The 16,167-nt window shown below is 35.9% G+C and overlaps 1 protein-coding gene across 6 annotated transcripts in view; it reads right to left on the bottom strand.

Moving 5' to 3' along the window:
- ROBO2 (roundabout guidance receptor 2) overlaps positions 1 to 16,167 on the bottom strand; it is a 645,961-nt gene that overhangs the window by 160,946 nt on the left and 468,848 nt on the right. For all 6 annotated transcript variants that reach the window (XM_043448631.1, XM_043448630.1, XM_043448632.1 and 3 more), the window contains exon 5: positions 8,595 to 8,733. In XM_043448631.1, the coding sequence (XP_043304566.1) occupies positions 8,595 to 8,733 (139 nt within the window). The remainder of the gene's footprint in view (positions 1 to 8,594; positions 8,734 to 16,167) is intronic.

The raw sequence follows: 16,167 nt of genomic DNA, 5'->3' as shown, positions 1-16,167 counted from the left end.
AGATACATGCAAAACATAAAAAGTGGGCATCACTGATAATGGGTATAAAATTGATTTTAATATTTTTTTAGGCTCATTCATTTCAAATCTTAGGGAATTTTTCCTACATAAAAGTATTAGCATACTTTCCAAATTGTTTTGCATTGTTGCTATTCATGAAGTCAGACCATTTCAGAATTTAAAAGTTCTGCAGAAGTCATCCAGGGCAACCTACACATTTTGTATCTACACATGTATCTTAATTTGAAAAGCCCATGGAGTGATTAACTCATCTAAGGGATTCTAACCACAAATTGTCTTCTAAAGGCAAGGATCCTAAAGTCAATTATATACCTCTTTTCTTTTTACATTTTATTAAAATAACAGCCCAGGTATGAGAAAGAGTGTCTCTAATAATGTGTCCAGTATCCCACCCTTGGGATACGGTGTGATGTGATGACTACCTCCTGGTAAGCCTCTGGCTTGTCCTCCTGTTTGGGCTAAGGTCCTGACCTCAGCCTAGCTGAATGCTCTAACATGCCACACTTTGATGGAAGCAGCTCGCCTGCTGTGGCTCCTGGTGTGATAACACTCACATGCCAATGACAGGTGGCACTCAGGCAGATCCTTTTGCTCTGCAAACTGGCACGTGGTCTTGGCTCTGCCCTCACACATCACAGGAGCTGCCAGTTAATGGACAGCAGAGCATCTCTGACTTCAAGGCATTTCTTCTTCCAAGTGTGTCCCAGCTTGTTAGCTGACCACTGGCCAGAACCCAAATTGCATGCCAGTTCCTGCACCGTCCTTGAGCAGAAATTCACAACAGATGGGCCAGTGTGGTCACAGGATGAGACAACTTGCACTCCCCACCCTAGGTGGCAATTAGTTCTGTGTTAACAGCAACTATTAGCACCTATTTGATGAAAACACAGAAAAAGGTACCATGTTCGCATCCCTTTGAAAATTGTTAATTAATTCTATTTATAAATAAAATCTGTATTTTCAGCTTCCAAGGAGGAAATCTTGACTCGGTCCAAGTTTAGATTTTCAGAGCACCAGGACATTTTACATGTGGGTTATGAAACTGGTCTAAAAGCTACTCTCAACAGTAATGCTATATAGCATTCCTATAAAGTCATTCAGAATACAGTGATTCTAACCAATTACCTAAGATTTTATCTAGAATGTAAAATTTTTAAGCAGCTCAATTCCATAAACAATTCATAATCACATAATTAGAGTTCATTAGTTTAACATACAGGTTTCATGTTGGGTAGATTCTAAGTCAAGTGCTGTCAAATCAAGACACGCACATATTAATGTGTGTCTCTGGAAACAACTTTAACTTCTCATGCCACATCCCTCAAATGGGAGTATTATTCTGTTGGGACAATATGGTTTAAAATAATGAAAGTAATATATACAAAAATCATTTAGAAGAATGTATGGCAAATAGTAAGTCTGGCTTTTATCATTACATGATCTTCTTACAAAGATTGTAAAAAATGGTGGTTTCCTTATTATTAGCAGACAAATGGTACCAGGTAATGTGCAAAATATGCATCAGATGTCTAATTGCACTGGGGCTAGAATATAATATCTGAACCATGTATAGTCTCCCAAAAGTAGAGAAAGGGTAGCAACTTGTAAGCTTGGCAAACTGGATGGTAAAAGTTATGAATAAATCTAATACAATTTAAAAGCAAATGTGATATATCTTAAATCAATAATATTTTATGTGTTTCTATGGAAATCCATCAGCGAGAGAGTGGAGATGTGTAATTATTCTATGAAATCATTTTACGTATTATTTTTAAAAATTAACTATCTTTTCTTTGTAGTTATCTACATAACTAATAAACACCATCAATCAGTTGGATTTATAAAAACGGAGATACCTGTTACATGAACCCACTGTAAAATGTTTCCAGCACTCTGAATTAGTTATATCATTTTAATAACCCTTTGAGGTAGAATGGATGGCATAATTATTCACCCTGTACAAATGAGTCAAAGCATAGGTCAATCATTAGTCCCATTACATTGTTCATCTGTATCTTTAGGATATAAAACACAAAGAGTTTAAATAGCTTCTTCAAGGTCACACTCCTAGTTAGCAGTAGAGAAATCTGTTGAACATCATTTCCAGAACATGTGAGTATAACTAAAGGGATAAATGATCAAACAGTGTCAGAACAAGGCTAAAATCCAACATCCCTGACAATGACCTAAATATTCTTTATGTTACTAGTAGCTGTATTAAAAGATCCCACAATAATGGTCCAGACAGTTCTAATTCTTCTCTTTCCAAGCAGAAACAGCAAAGACATCTGTATAGCTGAAAAATCATAGAATTCTCATTTACACTTTTCCTTGTATTTCTGAATCTTAGGGATTAGTCTTTTTTTTTTTTTTTACAAAAGCTACGTACAATATTTATTAACATTGCTATTCTCTTGCTTTCAGTTTTTTTTCCCCTTTTTCTTTTTGAAAACCACTTTAATTGACCAATCTTGACCAACCAGCCTAATCAGCGTGGTTATTTATCATTAGCCCAAATTACCACATGTCCTTGAAACACACACTGTATGTGAAGAAGGCTGATCTCCTCAGCAGGGTAGCTTAGCACCTGTTCGGCATCTCTGCATCCCAGAAGCACATGCTCTAAACAATGGAGCTTCCAAACAATTAATATAAGAACATTTTCCAGGGCTAAGCAAAAAAAGCCACTGACTGTAAAAATGCCACAAAAGGGGAATTATAAGTGGTTCTATACAGTTCCTTTTCTTAAGGAATTATGTTTTTATGTGAAATCTCACATTTCATGGAACTAAGAACTCAAAAGTCTCTTTTAAAATAGACTCGCACTTTAGAGAAAGGAATTTGTCAGTGGGTTCAGGAAAACTGATAGAATTTTGCATTATATATCTTGAAACTCTTTTTCTCTAGTCCCTTTTCTATTTTTATGAAATATTCATGAATTATAACCACTATAGGCAAGCCATCAACTGCATTTAGAATTCTCAGGGATACATAAGAAAGTAAATGACATTTTTTTTAATGTGACAAAAATAACTGATACTATGAACATTCCTATCTCTACTCTATATCCTCATTGAGGAAGTTAGTATCACTCTAGAGTTAGTGTTGAAAATAAATAAAAATGAATTAAAATATCTTGGAACTAACTAGTGGTGATATACTGATATATGACTGATGCAAGATGTTAAACATCCTGTTTACCATTCTTTAAAAGCTTGCTTAATAATTATCTGAAATACAAGCTCTAATGACAAGCTTAGGTAAGAAAACTTAGTTAATTAATCAAACTACTACTTACCCAAATGCAGTGAAGAGGTATTTTTATTCTCTTCACAAATATTAAACTCTTGGTATATATCAATTTTATTGTGATGTCCTTGGTTGTGAATATATAGCATTATGTTTCTTTTATATTAATACATGCTATTTCTCATAAAGCTTCAGCATATGTATATTTTTTACATTGCAAAATATACACTATTCCTATGTATGCTATGATGGACCATGACAGAAAATGGAACATTCCCTAATATGGGCAATTTCTATCACAAGAAACACTTTGTGAAAAGATGTATTGAAGGAATCTGATTACCAAGAGTACTTGGTCTGCCTGGAAGAAAAAGATGCAGCACCCAAGAAAGACGCTACAACTACTTTGGTTTTAACTTTCATTAATGTTTTAGAATGTGAATACTTTCCTACATCACTCAGTTTGATTAACATAAAATAAAAAAAGAATAATCAATAATCGTATACTTACCTTTCTTTAAAGTGACTTGCTTTTTACAGATTATCAGTGGGCATTATAAATACAACAGGTACTTAACAACACAGGCAAAACTTGAAGTGTTTCTTCTACTATTTAAATTATACTTTGGAAAAAACTGTGCTTTCAAAACACATACTCATTATGAACTACAGAATGTCTTTCCCTTTATTTCATCATTCTGTTCTCCCTACCCATTTTATTTATTTATTTTTTAATTTTTATTTTTATTTATTTTTTTTTATTAGTTGGAGGCTAATTACTTCACAACATTTCAGTGGGTTTTGTCATACATTGATATGAATCAGCCATGGATTTACACGTGTAAATCCCTACCCATTTTATTTTCACAGTGGTATGTAGAATTCTCGTGCCTAATAAATGAGCTGGTGTCAGTTTAGTTGAGCACATATATATTGAGAGTCTCTGGAGAAAAAGATATTGATACTCAGCACAATCACAAAAACAGCAGTGACCTCCTTTTTCTTCCTGAAACGTTCAACTGTGAAAACGGCAGTATCTTAGGATGTTTCTGCGAGTGTGTCTGAACAGGACCCTGTGGTGCTTTCCAGGGATATCTTCTTCCATATCCTCTGCTTTAGCTCCTCTCTGAAGTACCAAGGTAAATACCAAGTGATGCACATTTCATGAGTTGTTTTACAGATGCTAAAACTGCCACCAGATGGGAGATGTTAACTGCCCTTCTTCATCCGGATTTTTAAAATGCTTTACAGAAACCCTTGCAGGAGCTCCAGGCTTCTTAAGGCATGAGCCTTGCAAGGTCCTGAAGAAAAACTTTCTCTGGTTCTAACTCCCATGTTTTGGTTTGTCTGGCCTCACAGTACATTGAGCACAGGGGTAACACAAGCGATGAACATTTTAACAGGAGCTTATATAAAATGAGGGCTTCCCTGGTGGCTCAGACAGAAAAGAATCCTCCTGCAATGCAGGAGAGCTGGGTTTGATCCTTCGCTTGGGGAGATTCTCTGGAGAAGGGAATGGCTACCCACTCCAGCAGTCTTACCTGGAGAATTCCACTGATAGAGGAGGCTGGTAGGCTATAGTCCACGGGGTCCCAAAGAATCAGACATGACTGAGCAACGAACACTTTCACACTTTTCACTACTTATATAAAATGAAGGGTCCTTCCAACTGTCTCTGGCATATGGAAAATGTCCAGATAAATAACTTTTCCCTGGTTGGGTATCAAGGTTATTGTTATACATGGGGACTACTATTAACCAACCTCACTGAAATATTAAAACAAAAAATGTCTTTAGTATAACTCAGCAATGGTAAGCTGTAATTTCATTAATGATAGTTACTGAGAAAGGTCAGAAATTTAGGGCTAAATCAAAGAAAGAGGTACATGGGTACTATAAAATATTTTCACAGCAAAGAAAAAAAATACTCTGCTAATTCATCTCTGGTTACTGAAAGGTTGGTACAGATATCTTTGTCTGTGTTGAAAGTTTAAATAGCTATCACAGCATTTCATAAATTTAAACTTGAACTGAAAAGCTTTTCTTGTCTCCAAAAGAAAAATAGTCACATATTACTTACATAGTAATTACAGGCTATGCAGCTGCCCTACAAAGCTTTACTATAAATGTGCTAAGCATGAACTACTACATAAACCTCATTCAAATTACATTAAATGTTAAGCCAAAGAAATGTCATCCTCCACACCACTCCACACAATTGCTTACACAAGAACAATGGCCATCTCCCTAGTCTGAGACCTAAATAATGTAATAGAATCAATGTTGTTGATTTAGGCTATGGGTGGTTAAAAGTCATTACTGTTATTCGTCACAAAGTAAAGAGGTCTCCTTCCCCCTCATTATGCAAAAGTGAAGCTTATGCTAATGCATACAAAGCTAAGAATGAATAAGCTTCTTTGGAATACCATTTAAAGATTGAGATTTCAAGAAAAATTACATGGCTTCTATCATGATAAAAATACTGACCTCAATTTCTACATTGCACTGATCCTTGCTTTAAGCCTTTCTAACATACAATTTTAAAGCTTACACAGCATTTCCATTTGCCTAATACTTTCAAAATATTTAGCTGGTCACACAAAGCAGTGTAGTCATCTCATGCCAGTAATAGAAGAATATAAAGGACGAACCTACAAAATGTTTCAAGGGAAGTTAGTAGAGGCATGATTTCAAAAATTTCACTTTGTCTTTAGAGGCTTTTATATCAGACGTTCATAAAATGCAGCTTTAATGCTGTTATTTGATTTACATGTATCATTTGAGCTCTGGAACAAATGAATAGGTCAAGATTTGGGGAATATTGTGGCAAATACAGTTGTCAGATTTATGACCTAACACCTAGAGCAATCTGGGAACAAATCAAAGCAGGCTTAAGCTATATTTTACCTGAATTCAAACACACAGACCCATTAAAATGTAACACACCCTTACAACTTTCTATTTTTTCAACTTGTGTCCATAGGATCCTATTTAATGATTAAAAATATCAAGATCACCAGGGATGTAATGTGAATATCATGTAAACCTTGATGATCATGTGACAAAAGCAGTACTCTTTGTGGCTTTCTTCCTAAAGTCCCAGAAAACCAGTCTAATTATGAGACAACACTTGACACATCCAGGTTTGGAAACATTCTTAGGACACCTGGCCAGAACAGCTCAAGGTCATAAAACAAGAAGAGACTGAGAACCTGTCATAGAACAGAGGAGACCGGGAAAACATGACAACTTAATGCAATATCCTATAACTTCCAACTAAAATACCCCAGACAGGATCCTGGAGGAAAAGGAAGGCTGGTGAGATCAAAATGATGTATAAACTTTCATTATCATGTATCTGCATTTGTCTATTATGAGTTATAAATTTTTCATAGTTGTATAAGATAACAATATGGGGATTTTCTGGACTAGCTTTGAATTTTCTCTGTGAATCCAAAATTATCCCTAAATGAGAGATTTTGTATGGACAAGCTATGTATTTCTAGTAATTGAAAGTTAAACTTTGTCTATGCTAATTTTAAAATATAATTAATCTCTTAGTCTTAAAGTGCCGTCATATTTGTGGAAAGTTAGAGTATCTATAGAAAATGGACTCCAGGAACTCAAATTCATCAACTCTGCTTGCTTTTCAACAAGCTCTCCACTGAGAAAGTCTGAGGAGCTTCACATGCAACAAACCTTCCCTAGCAGCATTCCTTTAAAACTAGATATCTAAAAAAATAAATAAATAAATATAATAAAACTAGATATCTGACTGTGCTCTGCTTAGTCGCTCAGCTGTGTCCAATCCCAAGGACTGTAGCCCACCAGGCTCCTCTGTCCATGGGATTCTCCAGGCAAGAATACTGGAGTAGGTGGCCATGCCCTCCTCCAGGGGATCTTCCCAACCCAGGGATCAAACCCAGGTCTCCCACGTTGCAGGCAGATTCTTTATCACTTGAGCCACCCGGGAAGGCCTGGTGTCAGGAAGATAACTGATAGCAAAGTGAAAAAAGAAACACAGAGCCTGTTTCTCTACTATTTATGCTGCTGCTGCTGCTAAGTCGCTTCAGTCGTGTCTGACTGTGTGTGACCCCCCAGACGGCAGCCCACTAGGCTCCTCTGTCCACGGGATTCTCTAGGCAAGAATACTGGAGTGGGTTGCCATTTCCTTCTCCAAAGCTAAGCAAATTAAAATTTCCACTTGTCTCATTCCTATAGTAGATTGCAAAGGAACCTCTCACTATTTAAAATGTTTGGTCTATTTCAAGTCAGTGCTGTTGATGATGTGATTTTAGAAAGTATAATGTCATAGACCTAGGGATATATAAAATTGAGATTTTGAAATGAGTGTATACATTCAGGAAAGAATCAATAGCAGTGCCTGTGAAAGCACAAAGAAAGGAAATTTCATTTCTGTGAAAGTATGTTTATACTCAGGCAGTTGAATGAAACCTAATTTCTTTTTTAGGAAAGAAAATTAGCAAAAAGGCAGGATATGAAATTTTCTGCAGATCATGATTGTAGTAGGTGTGATGTCTGTAGTTTCAGAAGACAGGACTAGGAGGAAGGCAAAACAAATTTATAGCTAAACTCATGTGTTACATAGGAATAAAAAAAAACTTGGCTGATTTATTTGATCATAAAAGGCAAGGACCTGGGAGAATTTAGACTACAAAAATGTTTTATATTTATTTTCAGAAAAGATTAAAAGCATTTCTGGGCTTATCATAGAGAGATAAGAGATTGGGTTTGGGGTTTTCTGATAAGAAGCACAGAAAAGAGTTGGAAGAGTTCTCCATGAAGAGATGAGAAATGGGAAAGTGACAGGAAGTCCTTAAATGAAAATCCCCTCTGTGGATAGTGATATGCCTTTTCATTCTTATCTTGAATGAGATCTCTGTTTTACTGCAGACCCTACAATCAACTATACCCAGCAGCTTTCTGAAGCTTCGGGAACAGAGCAGTAGTTGAAGGATACAGTTGGGGTGAGTGGGTCGTTAGGAATTCAGCAGGGATATAATGGAAGACCTGGATAGGGCCATGACAGAGAGAGACTGTGCTTCAGGAATCCTTGATAGTGGGGGATAACAGATGGAGTGAAGGGTCAGACATTTTTGTGAAAACTCAATGAAAGAGTAACGTCAAAAGCCTAGATGACTTCAGTATATAAAACAGAAGATATTTGGCTTGGAAATGTAAGTCATGTGTGAAAATAATACACCAAAATATAAGAGTGTTTGGTGGTACAACTAACGCTGTCTTTTTCTTGTCTAATTATTCAATGGTCATCTAACAATTTTCTATATATACGGCATTCTTACCTTCCTCTCGGCAAGTCTGCATCATCCTTTTTCCACCGCACAGTTGGCTGAGGATCGCCCTGGACCTGACAACGGAACTCTACAGCTTCTTCCTCCAGCACCACTTGGTTAATTGGCCTTCTGAGAAATGTGGGTCGTTCTTAGGGAAAAAAAAAAGTAAAATGAAATGAATGTTGTCCATATTTTAAGTGCATTATGAAAAAAGCATAAAAAACATGTGGTTTACTTTTGGCACATAAGTACCTAATTTTATAGCTCAACTGTCTTGATAAGGCTTCATGGAACCGATTAACTTAACTGTATAAAATGAAATATTCTGGAACACAGAAATAGCTACGGTTTGTATATAAATCCATACTATTGGTTGGAAAATAAAATTGATTCTTCTGTGAATTTCTGAGCTAAATCATGTGGGTCTTGTCATAAAAATCTGAACATTGAATCCCACAGAAGAAAAAAAAGAAAAGAGATGAAGAAGATTATTTTCATCTATTACAATGACTCAGAGTAGGAAAATTGAAAGTTGAAACCAGTGGAAATATTAAAAAGGAAACAAATATTAATATTCCATCAACAATGCTAGAGAAAACAAGAGTTGTGTTCTCAACATAAGCATATATTTCCTAGATTTTTTTACTAAGGTTATCCATTTGATAAGGACCTAATACTTCCATGGGCTTCCCTGGTGGCTCAGAGGGTAAAGCGTTGCCTGCAATGCAGGAGACCTGGGTTCGATCCCTGGGTCGGGAAGATCCCCTGGAAGAAGGAAACGGCAACCCACTCCAGTATTCTTGCCTAAAGAATCTCATGGTTGGAGGAGCCTGTACCTACCTACCTACCAGGCTACAGTCCATGGGGTCGCAGCGTTGGACATGACTAAGTTTATTTACTCACACTTCACACTTACAAACACTTAACACTTCCATGAATGTTTTCATTTCATATGCGGAAAACTGTCTACTTGATTTTTTTGTATGTCTGAAAAAAAGTCTGTCAAACTAATTTTTCTTAAATAAAAAAACAATATCATTAGTAATTAATGTAAACTATTTACTGTCATACATAATTTTCTAAGGCTACTTCTAATTTTTCTCCTACGTGTTCCAGATATTTGCCCATTTTAAAAACATACTATATGTTTGCTTATTTCTCTAATATTCTGCTTTAGTGTTTCTGTTCTTTATTCTTTTGCTGTTAATCTGTACCTAGCACTGTTAATTTGGATTCTAGCACTCATCTAAATAAAGCATGGAAAAAAATAAATCCCTATCTATAAGAATCTCACTACTGAAGAGAAGTATAAAACAAAATGTAGATTTATGTATCTATAAATACTTCAATTTTTTGTCTAGTTTCCTTTTTTTTAATAATAACCTGATACAGAGAAAATTACCATTTAATTTTTTATTAGTCCTGGTCTCTCAATCATAGGCAAGTACAGTACTGCTACTTATTGAAGTAGAAAAAGAGGTCAAGTAAAAGAAAAATGAAATCCATAGGGAGTGGACACAGTTTATCTGACCATATGGCCATATTTAGTCTCTTGGAACTTTAGTTTCAAACCCAATTTAAAAATGTGAATACAGTGGCACAAAAACTGAAACATATTCAGCAAGAAATCTTAAAGAAAAATACAACACATCAAATAACATAAGTTGAGTATAAACTGGATGTATATGATTTTATTGACTAAATTGAGACCCATATTTATAAAACAAATGTGTAAACTACGAAAGGATATTTTACTGCAATAAAGTCAACCATCTTTGGTATTCCAAAGGAAGATAACTTCATCTCGCCACAGTGAAGAAGACAGTAGTGATCAATTTCTTTAAACACAGACCTGCGCATACTCAAGTATTTGTATACCGGGGTCCCAAAATCCCAAGACATAAAACAAGGCTCATGGGACTTTATCATGAAGAACTTTTAAATGCAGGATTTAGAAATAATCCAAAACACTTGTGGAAAAGTTTGCTTCAAAGGATTTTAGGTGCTCAGAATCAATTAGCTGTAAGCGTGCCCCCCTGACAACAGAAGAAATCTGCAAGTTGGATAGAATTAATTAGTGTTATCCTTAGACTACTGATCACTATGTGCACCAGTCAAGTATTTTAGTTCTGGCAGAGTTAACATTGACTCTTGTTTTTGGCAGTATATAATAGGCAATAGGATCAGTATCTTCTGGTGAAAGTAGAATATTAATAGAAAAAAAAATGAGTTGGCATAGAAAGTAGGATTGATTTTTTTCCTTCACTATCACTTAGCGATAGTCAGTCAGTTCATTCAAAAGCTGTAATAACCCAATATTAAAAGAGAGCCAGACTACTGTAGATATCACTGATGATTGAGAAATCATCAGTCAGAGTTTCCTTCTGGCTCCCTCCGATTTTAAAGCGGGAATTGTCCTAAAATTTGGCTAATGGATGAGCAAACCAAGAGAAGTCTTTCCTTCAATTCACTCCTTCATTTAGTATGTGTTAATGCAACTTCCCCTATGCCAGACTTTAGTGTGGTAGCTGGTGAAGAGTCAGTAGCTTGGTTTCACCAGAAAAGTGGAGAGAGATGAAGTTAGTTAGTAAATGGCAAGACTGTGACAGGCCTTGTATGCCATGTCAAAGAATGTGAGTTCTGCACTTAAGGCAATAGAGAGATGTTGAAATATTTTAAATAAGGAAGCATCATTTCTAATAACCATATGAAAAGGATCATGTTAAGCAGATCTGTGGGAGATGAATTAGAAGAGAATACAAAACAGTGAAGGTCAAAATATTTACTGTAATAAATTATTTCAGTTTAGAACTGACACAGTGGTTCAAGGGATGTGGAAAAGGCACAGAATGAAGAGATACCAGAAATGGATGATCAATCAGATGTGGAAGGAAAAGTCTAGGAAGATTCTCATATATCCATTTAGCACAATGGAACACAATGGCAGGTAAGGTATGGATCCATGAATGTTTAGATCTTTTCATCTCAGAAATGGTGAGATGTGAAGAAAGATTTGAAAGATGAGGAAAAAATGGACCCCTTAACACATAAGCCATTGTTAGCCTTCTGTTGCTTGAAATCAGATGTATTCTTAATTAATATGGTAAACATATTGCTATTTATAGAGAGGAGAAAATAAATATGCTCACATCTATAGACACAGAAAACCTGTTGGATTAAAAATTCTAAATAAAGAAGGAATCATAAGAAACTTCTCATGCATGATGAAGACATTTTATCAGAAACTAAATGCAAAAGTTACTTTTTTAAAGTAAAATACTAAAGTCATGCCTACTATAATTTGGGGACAAAAAGGACACACTGACTTACTGATCAAAAAGAAAAAGAAGGAAAGTGTGAGTTTTAGAGAAGAACCAAAATACTCATTACTTGCAGACACTCCACAATACACATAACACAGAACAGTAACTTTGATCACAGATAACTGTGACAAAAGATAAGAACAACAGAAAATCATGGCAGCAATGCTGGCAGTATTGCAAATTTGGGGATTTTAGGATAAACTTTGGCAAATTCACACATTGAAATATTAATGCTATCTATTTATCTACCTCTCTAACATGGAAAATTTTCATGGCATGATGCTGAATACAAAATAAATTTCATAAGAGTATATAGATAAGTTCCATTAAAATACACATGGATATTTTCAACAAAGTTTTTGTATGCTTCCATTAACATGCTACCAGTCATTAAATTGAAACATGTGAGTATAATTAATTCAAAGAACAAACTTTATATTAGACTTGTCACAAAAATAAACTTGTTTCTTTGTTCAGGGTATACTACCAAGGTCCTTGAGTACTTTTTTGGTTATCATACTTGTTGAAAGTCCCACTGTTTTGTATGGAGACACATAGAAGCACACGATTTATAATTTCAAGAAGGAAGAAAGATATGGGATTTCCTGCTGATGAACTCAGAAGAGGTGGCGAACTTTGCAATGAACTTAATTCTTTTCCATCTCAAGTAGAGTTTAGTTGCCTAGCAACTAGATAACCACAGAACAGCATATGGCATAGAATTTTTGGAAGTCGAACATTATTTGTAGTGGAAAATGCAATTCAATTCATTAAAAAAAGAAAGGGACAAGACAAAGAATCTGCAATCAGTTCAGTTCAGTTCAGTCACTCAGTCATGTCTGACTCTCTGCAACCCCATGGACTGAGGCACACCAGGCTTCCCTGTCTATCACCAACTCATGTCCATTGAGTCAGTGATGCCATCCAACCATCTCATCCTCTGTCGTCCCCTTCTCCTCCTGCCTTCAATCTTTCCCAGCCTCAGGGTCTTTTCTAATGAGTCAGTTCTTCTCATCAGGTGGCCAATGTATTGGAGTTTCAGCTTCAGCGTCAGTCCTTGCAATGAATATCCAGGACTGATCTCCTTTAGGATGGACTGGTTGGATCTCCTTGCAGTCCAAGGGACTCTCAAGAGTCTTCTCCAACACCACAGTTCAAAAGCATCAATTCTTCGGCATGCAGCTTTCTTTATGGTCCAACTCTCACATCCATACATGACTACTAGAAAAACAGTATCTTTGACTATATGGACCTTTGTCAGCAAAGTAATGTCTCTGCTTTTTAATATGCTATATAGGTTTGTCAGAGCTTTTCTTTCAAGGAGCAAGTGTCTTTTAATTTCATTGTCAGCAGTCACCATCTGCAGTGATTTTGGAGCCCCCCAAAATAAAGTCTGTCGCTGTTTCCATTGTTTCGCCATCTATTTTCCATGGAGTCATGTGACCAGATGTCATAATCTTAGTTTTCTGAATGTTGAGTTTTAAGGCAACTTTTTCACTCTATTCTTTCACTTCCATCAAGAGGCTCTTTAGTTCCTCTTCACTTTCTGCCATAAGCGTGGTGTCATCTGCATATCTGAGGTTATTGATATTTCTCCCGGTAATCTTGATTCCAGCTTGTACTTCATCCAGCCCAGCATTTTGCATGATATATTCTGCACAAAAGTTAAATAAGCAGGGTGACAATATACAGCCTTGATGCACTCCTTTCCCTATTTGGAACCAGTCTGTTGTTCCATGTCCAGTTCTAACTATAGCTTCTTGACCTGCATACAGATTTCTCAGGAGGCAGGTAAGGTGATCCAGTATTACCATGTCTTTAAGAATTTTCCAGAGTTTGTTGTGATCCACACAGTCAAAGGCTTTGGCTTAGTCAATATAGCAGAGGTAGATGTTTTTCTGGTACTCTCTTGCTTTTTCCATGATCCAACAGATGTTGGCAATTTGATCTCTGGCTCCTCTATCTTTTCTAAATCCAGCTTGAACATCTGGAAGTTCTTGGTTCACATACTGTTGAAGCCTGGCTTGGAGAATTTTGAGCATTACTTTGCTAGAGTGTGAGATGAATGCAATTGTGTGGTAGTTTGAACATTCTTTGGCATTGCCTTTCTTTGGGACTGGAATGAAAACTAACCTTTTCCAGTCCTGTGGCCACTGCTGAGTTTTCCAAATTTGCTGGTATATTGAGTACAGCACTTAAATAGCACCACCTTTTAGGACTTGAAATAGCTCAGCTGGAATTTCATTACCTCCACTAGTTTTGTTTGTGGTGATGCTTCCTAAGGCCCATCTAACTTCAGACTCCAGGATGTCTGGCTCTAGGTGAGTGATCACACCTTCGTGGTTATCTAGGTCATTAAGATATTGTTTTGTATGGTTCTTCTATGTATTCCTGCCACCTTTTCTAAATATCTTCTGCTTCTGTTAGGTCCATACTGTTTCTGTCCTTTATTGTGCCCATTAACACAAAGAATAACCCAGAAGGATGTCATCTGCATATACATGGCACATTAGAAAGGGTTTATACCTGAGTATATTGAGGGTGTGCCTTACAACATAGTAACATCGAAATTTACCAATTTGGCGGTATTTGGTCACCACTTTAAAAAAATTGTTCTCAGAATTTCCATAGTACCTTTTGTGACAATTATCTCTAAACTGTGTTATTTGTTGTATCAATTGTTTTCTGCTCTTTATACTAAGTTCAGTTTTATTTTGTAATTTTAACTGCTTACAAAGAATAGCATGTTAAAAATTGTAGTTTTGCCTACAATTTATTTAAATGGTAAGAACTGTTTTCAGTTTCCTTAACTAAGCTTTATTTCCAGAAAACTTAAGACTCAAACACAAATATTAAAGACTAAAGAAGTTGTACAGGTAGAAATGTATTTTAAATGCTTTGCCTTTGTTAGTGCTACTGTTACCATACGCCAAACACAAAGTCACACCTCTTTCAGACACACATTACAAAAACTACAAAGGAATTATCTTGGAGTTTTGTGTCAAAATCATTTGCAAATAAATGTATTTAGAAGGATTTGAAAGCAAAATGATAAGAGAAACATCAGGTTGATAACTGACCACATTCAATACTAATTAATACCCCATGAAATTTGTATTCCATGAAGATCTGAACAACTAAAATATATATACATGAAAAATCTTGAACTACTGTCTAACAAGCAAACCTAATTTAACACATGTCAAAATAAGGTCAATGATTTTTCCATATTATCACCTTATGTCCGATCACATATTGAAACATAGGGGGAGAAATCTCAAGGGCTATTTGCTGACTGCTTATCAATTAGATTACAGTCCCTCTGAATGGCTTGATTCCTAATTATACAGCCATAGAGTGATCAGAGAAAATGTCTTTGCCAATGCAATTAACTTTTTTTTATATGAGATTAACTGGATTTGATTCACCTGCATAACTTGCTTACAACATTAACCTCTCTTGAGACAGCAGTATTGTTTGGCAGTGTGGTACTACGTAAAGTACAGGTCTCAAGTAGTTAGGTCAATTTAGTAACAAACTGGCATTGTGGAAAAATCCAACTTTGTATGCAACTGTAATAAAATCAAACGCCAAGTCTCCTTGTAGTTATGTCAATAATATTCAGAAAGCAAAGGTTCAGTTTAACCCCCAAATCATAAATCTGAAATGTGGTTGCATAATATATCTTAAGTTTCTTACTTACATGCTACATTGAAGGAAATTAAGTGCCCAGAGAACAAATTTCTCTTTTCAACTGTATTCAGTCAGTTTGAATAGGACTATAAAATTGGTAAAGGCTGTGCCGTGACAGCTATTACTAGGACAACCCTAACAATTTAAAAATAAGCTTTGTTTGACATTATGAAAGTAGCATTATGACAATAATTAGATAGGCAGGGTCCTTGAAGTTCTCTAAGACTAAAGCTATGTCGTAAAAGCACATGAGACCTAACCACTGCTTGTAAACCTTATCTCAACTTCAGCTAACCCAAGGGGATCCACCACCCAGTCATGTCCATTAAACCGGGAAGTCAGAAGGCTAGTCCTAGTATGTCTCCTGGGATTTAAATAGGTATGTATGAGGGGCCAGGGTTATGACAGCCATTGAATGTGAATTACTGTGCCCTTCCAAAACAGACTGGATGATAACGATCAGTCTGCCTGACTGTGATTAAATAAATCCTGGCTGTACTAATTTCTTTTCTTGCCAAGAATTTTCTTTGTCTGAGAGAAACCATCCTGTGAAGCAAAAACTAACG

The sequence above is a fragment of the Cervus canadensis genome, chromosome 27 (genome assembly GCF_019320065.1).
Source record: "Cervus canadensis isolate Bull #8, Minnesota chromosome 27, ASM1932006v1, whole genome shotgun sequence".
NCBI classification, from domain to species: Eukaryota; Metazoa; Chordata; class Mammalia; order Artiodactyla; family Cervidae; genus Cervus; species Cervus canadensis.
This window is presented reverse-complemented; position numbering and strand designations above follow the sequence as displayed.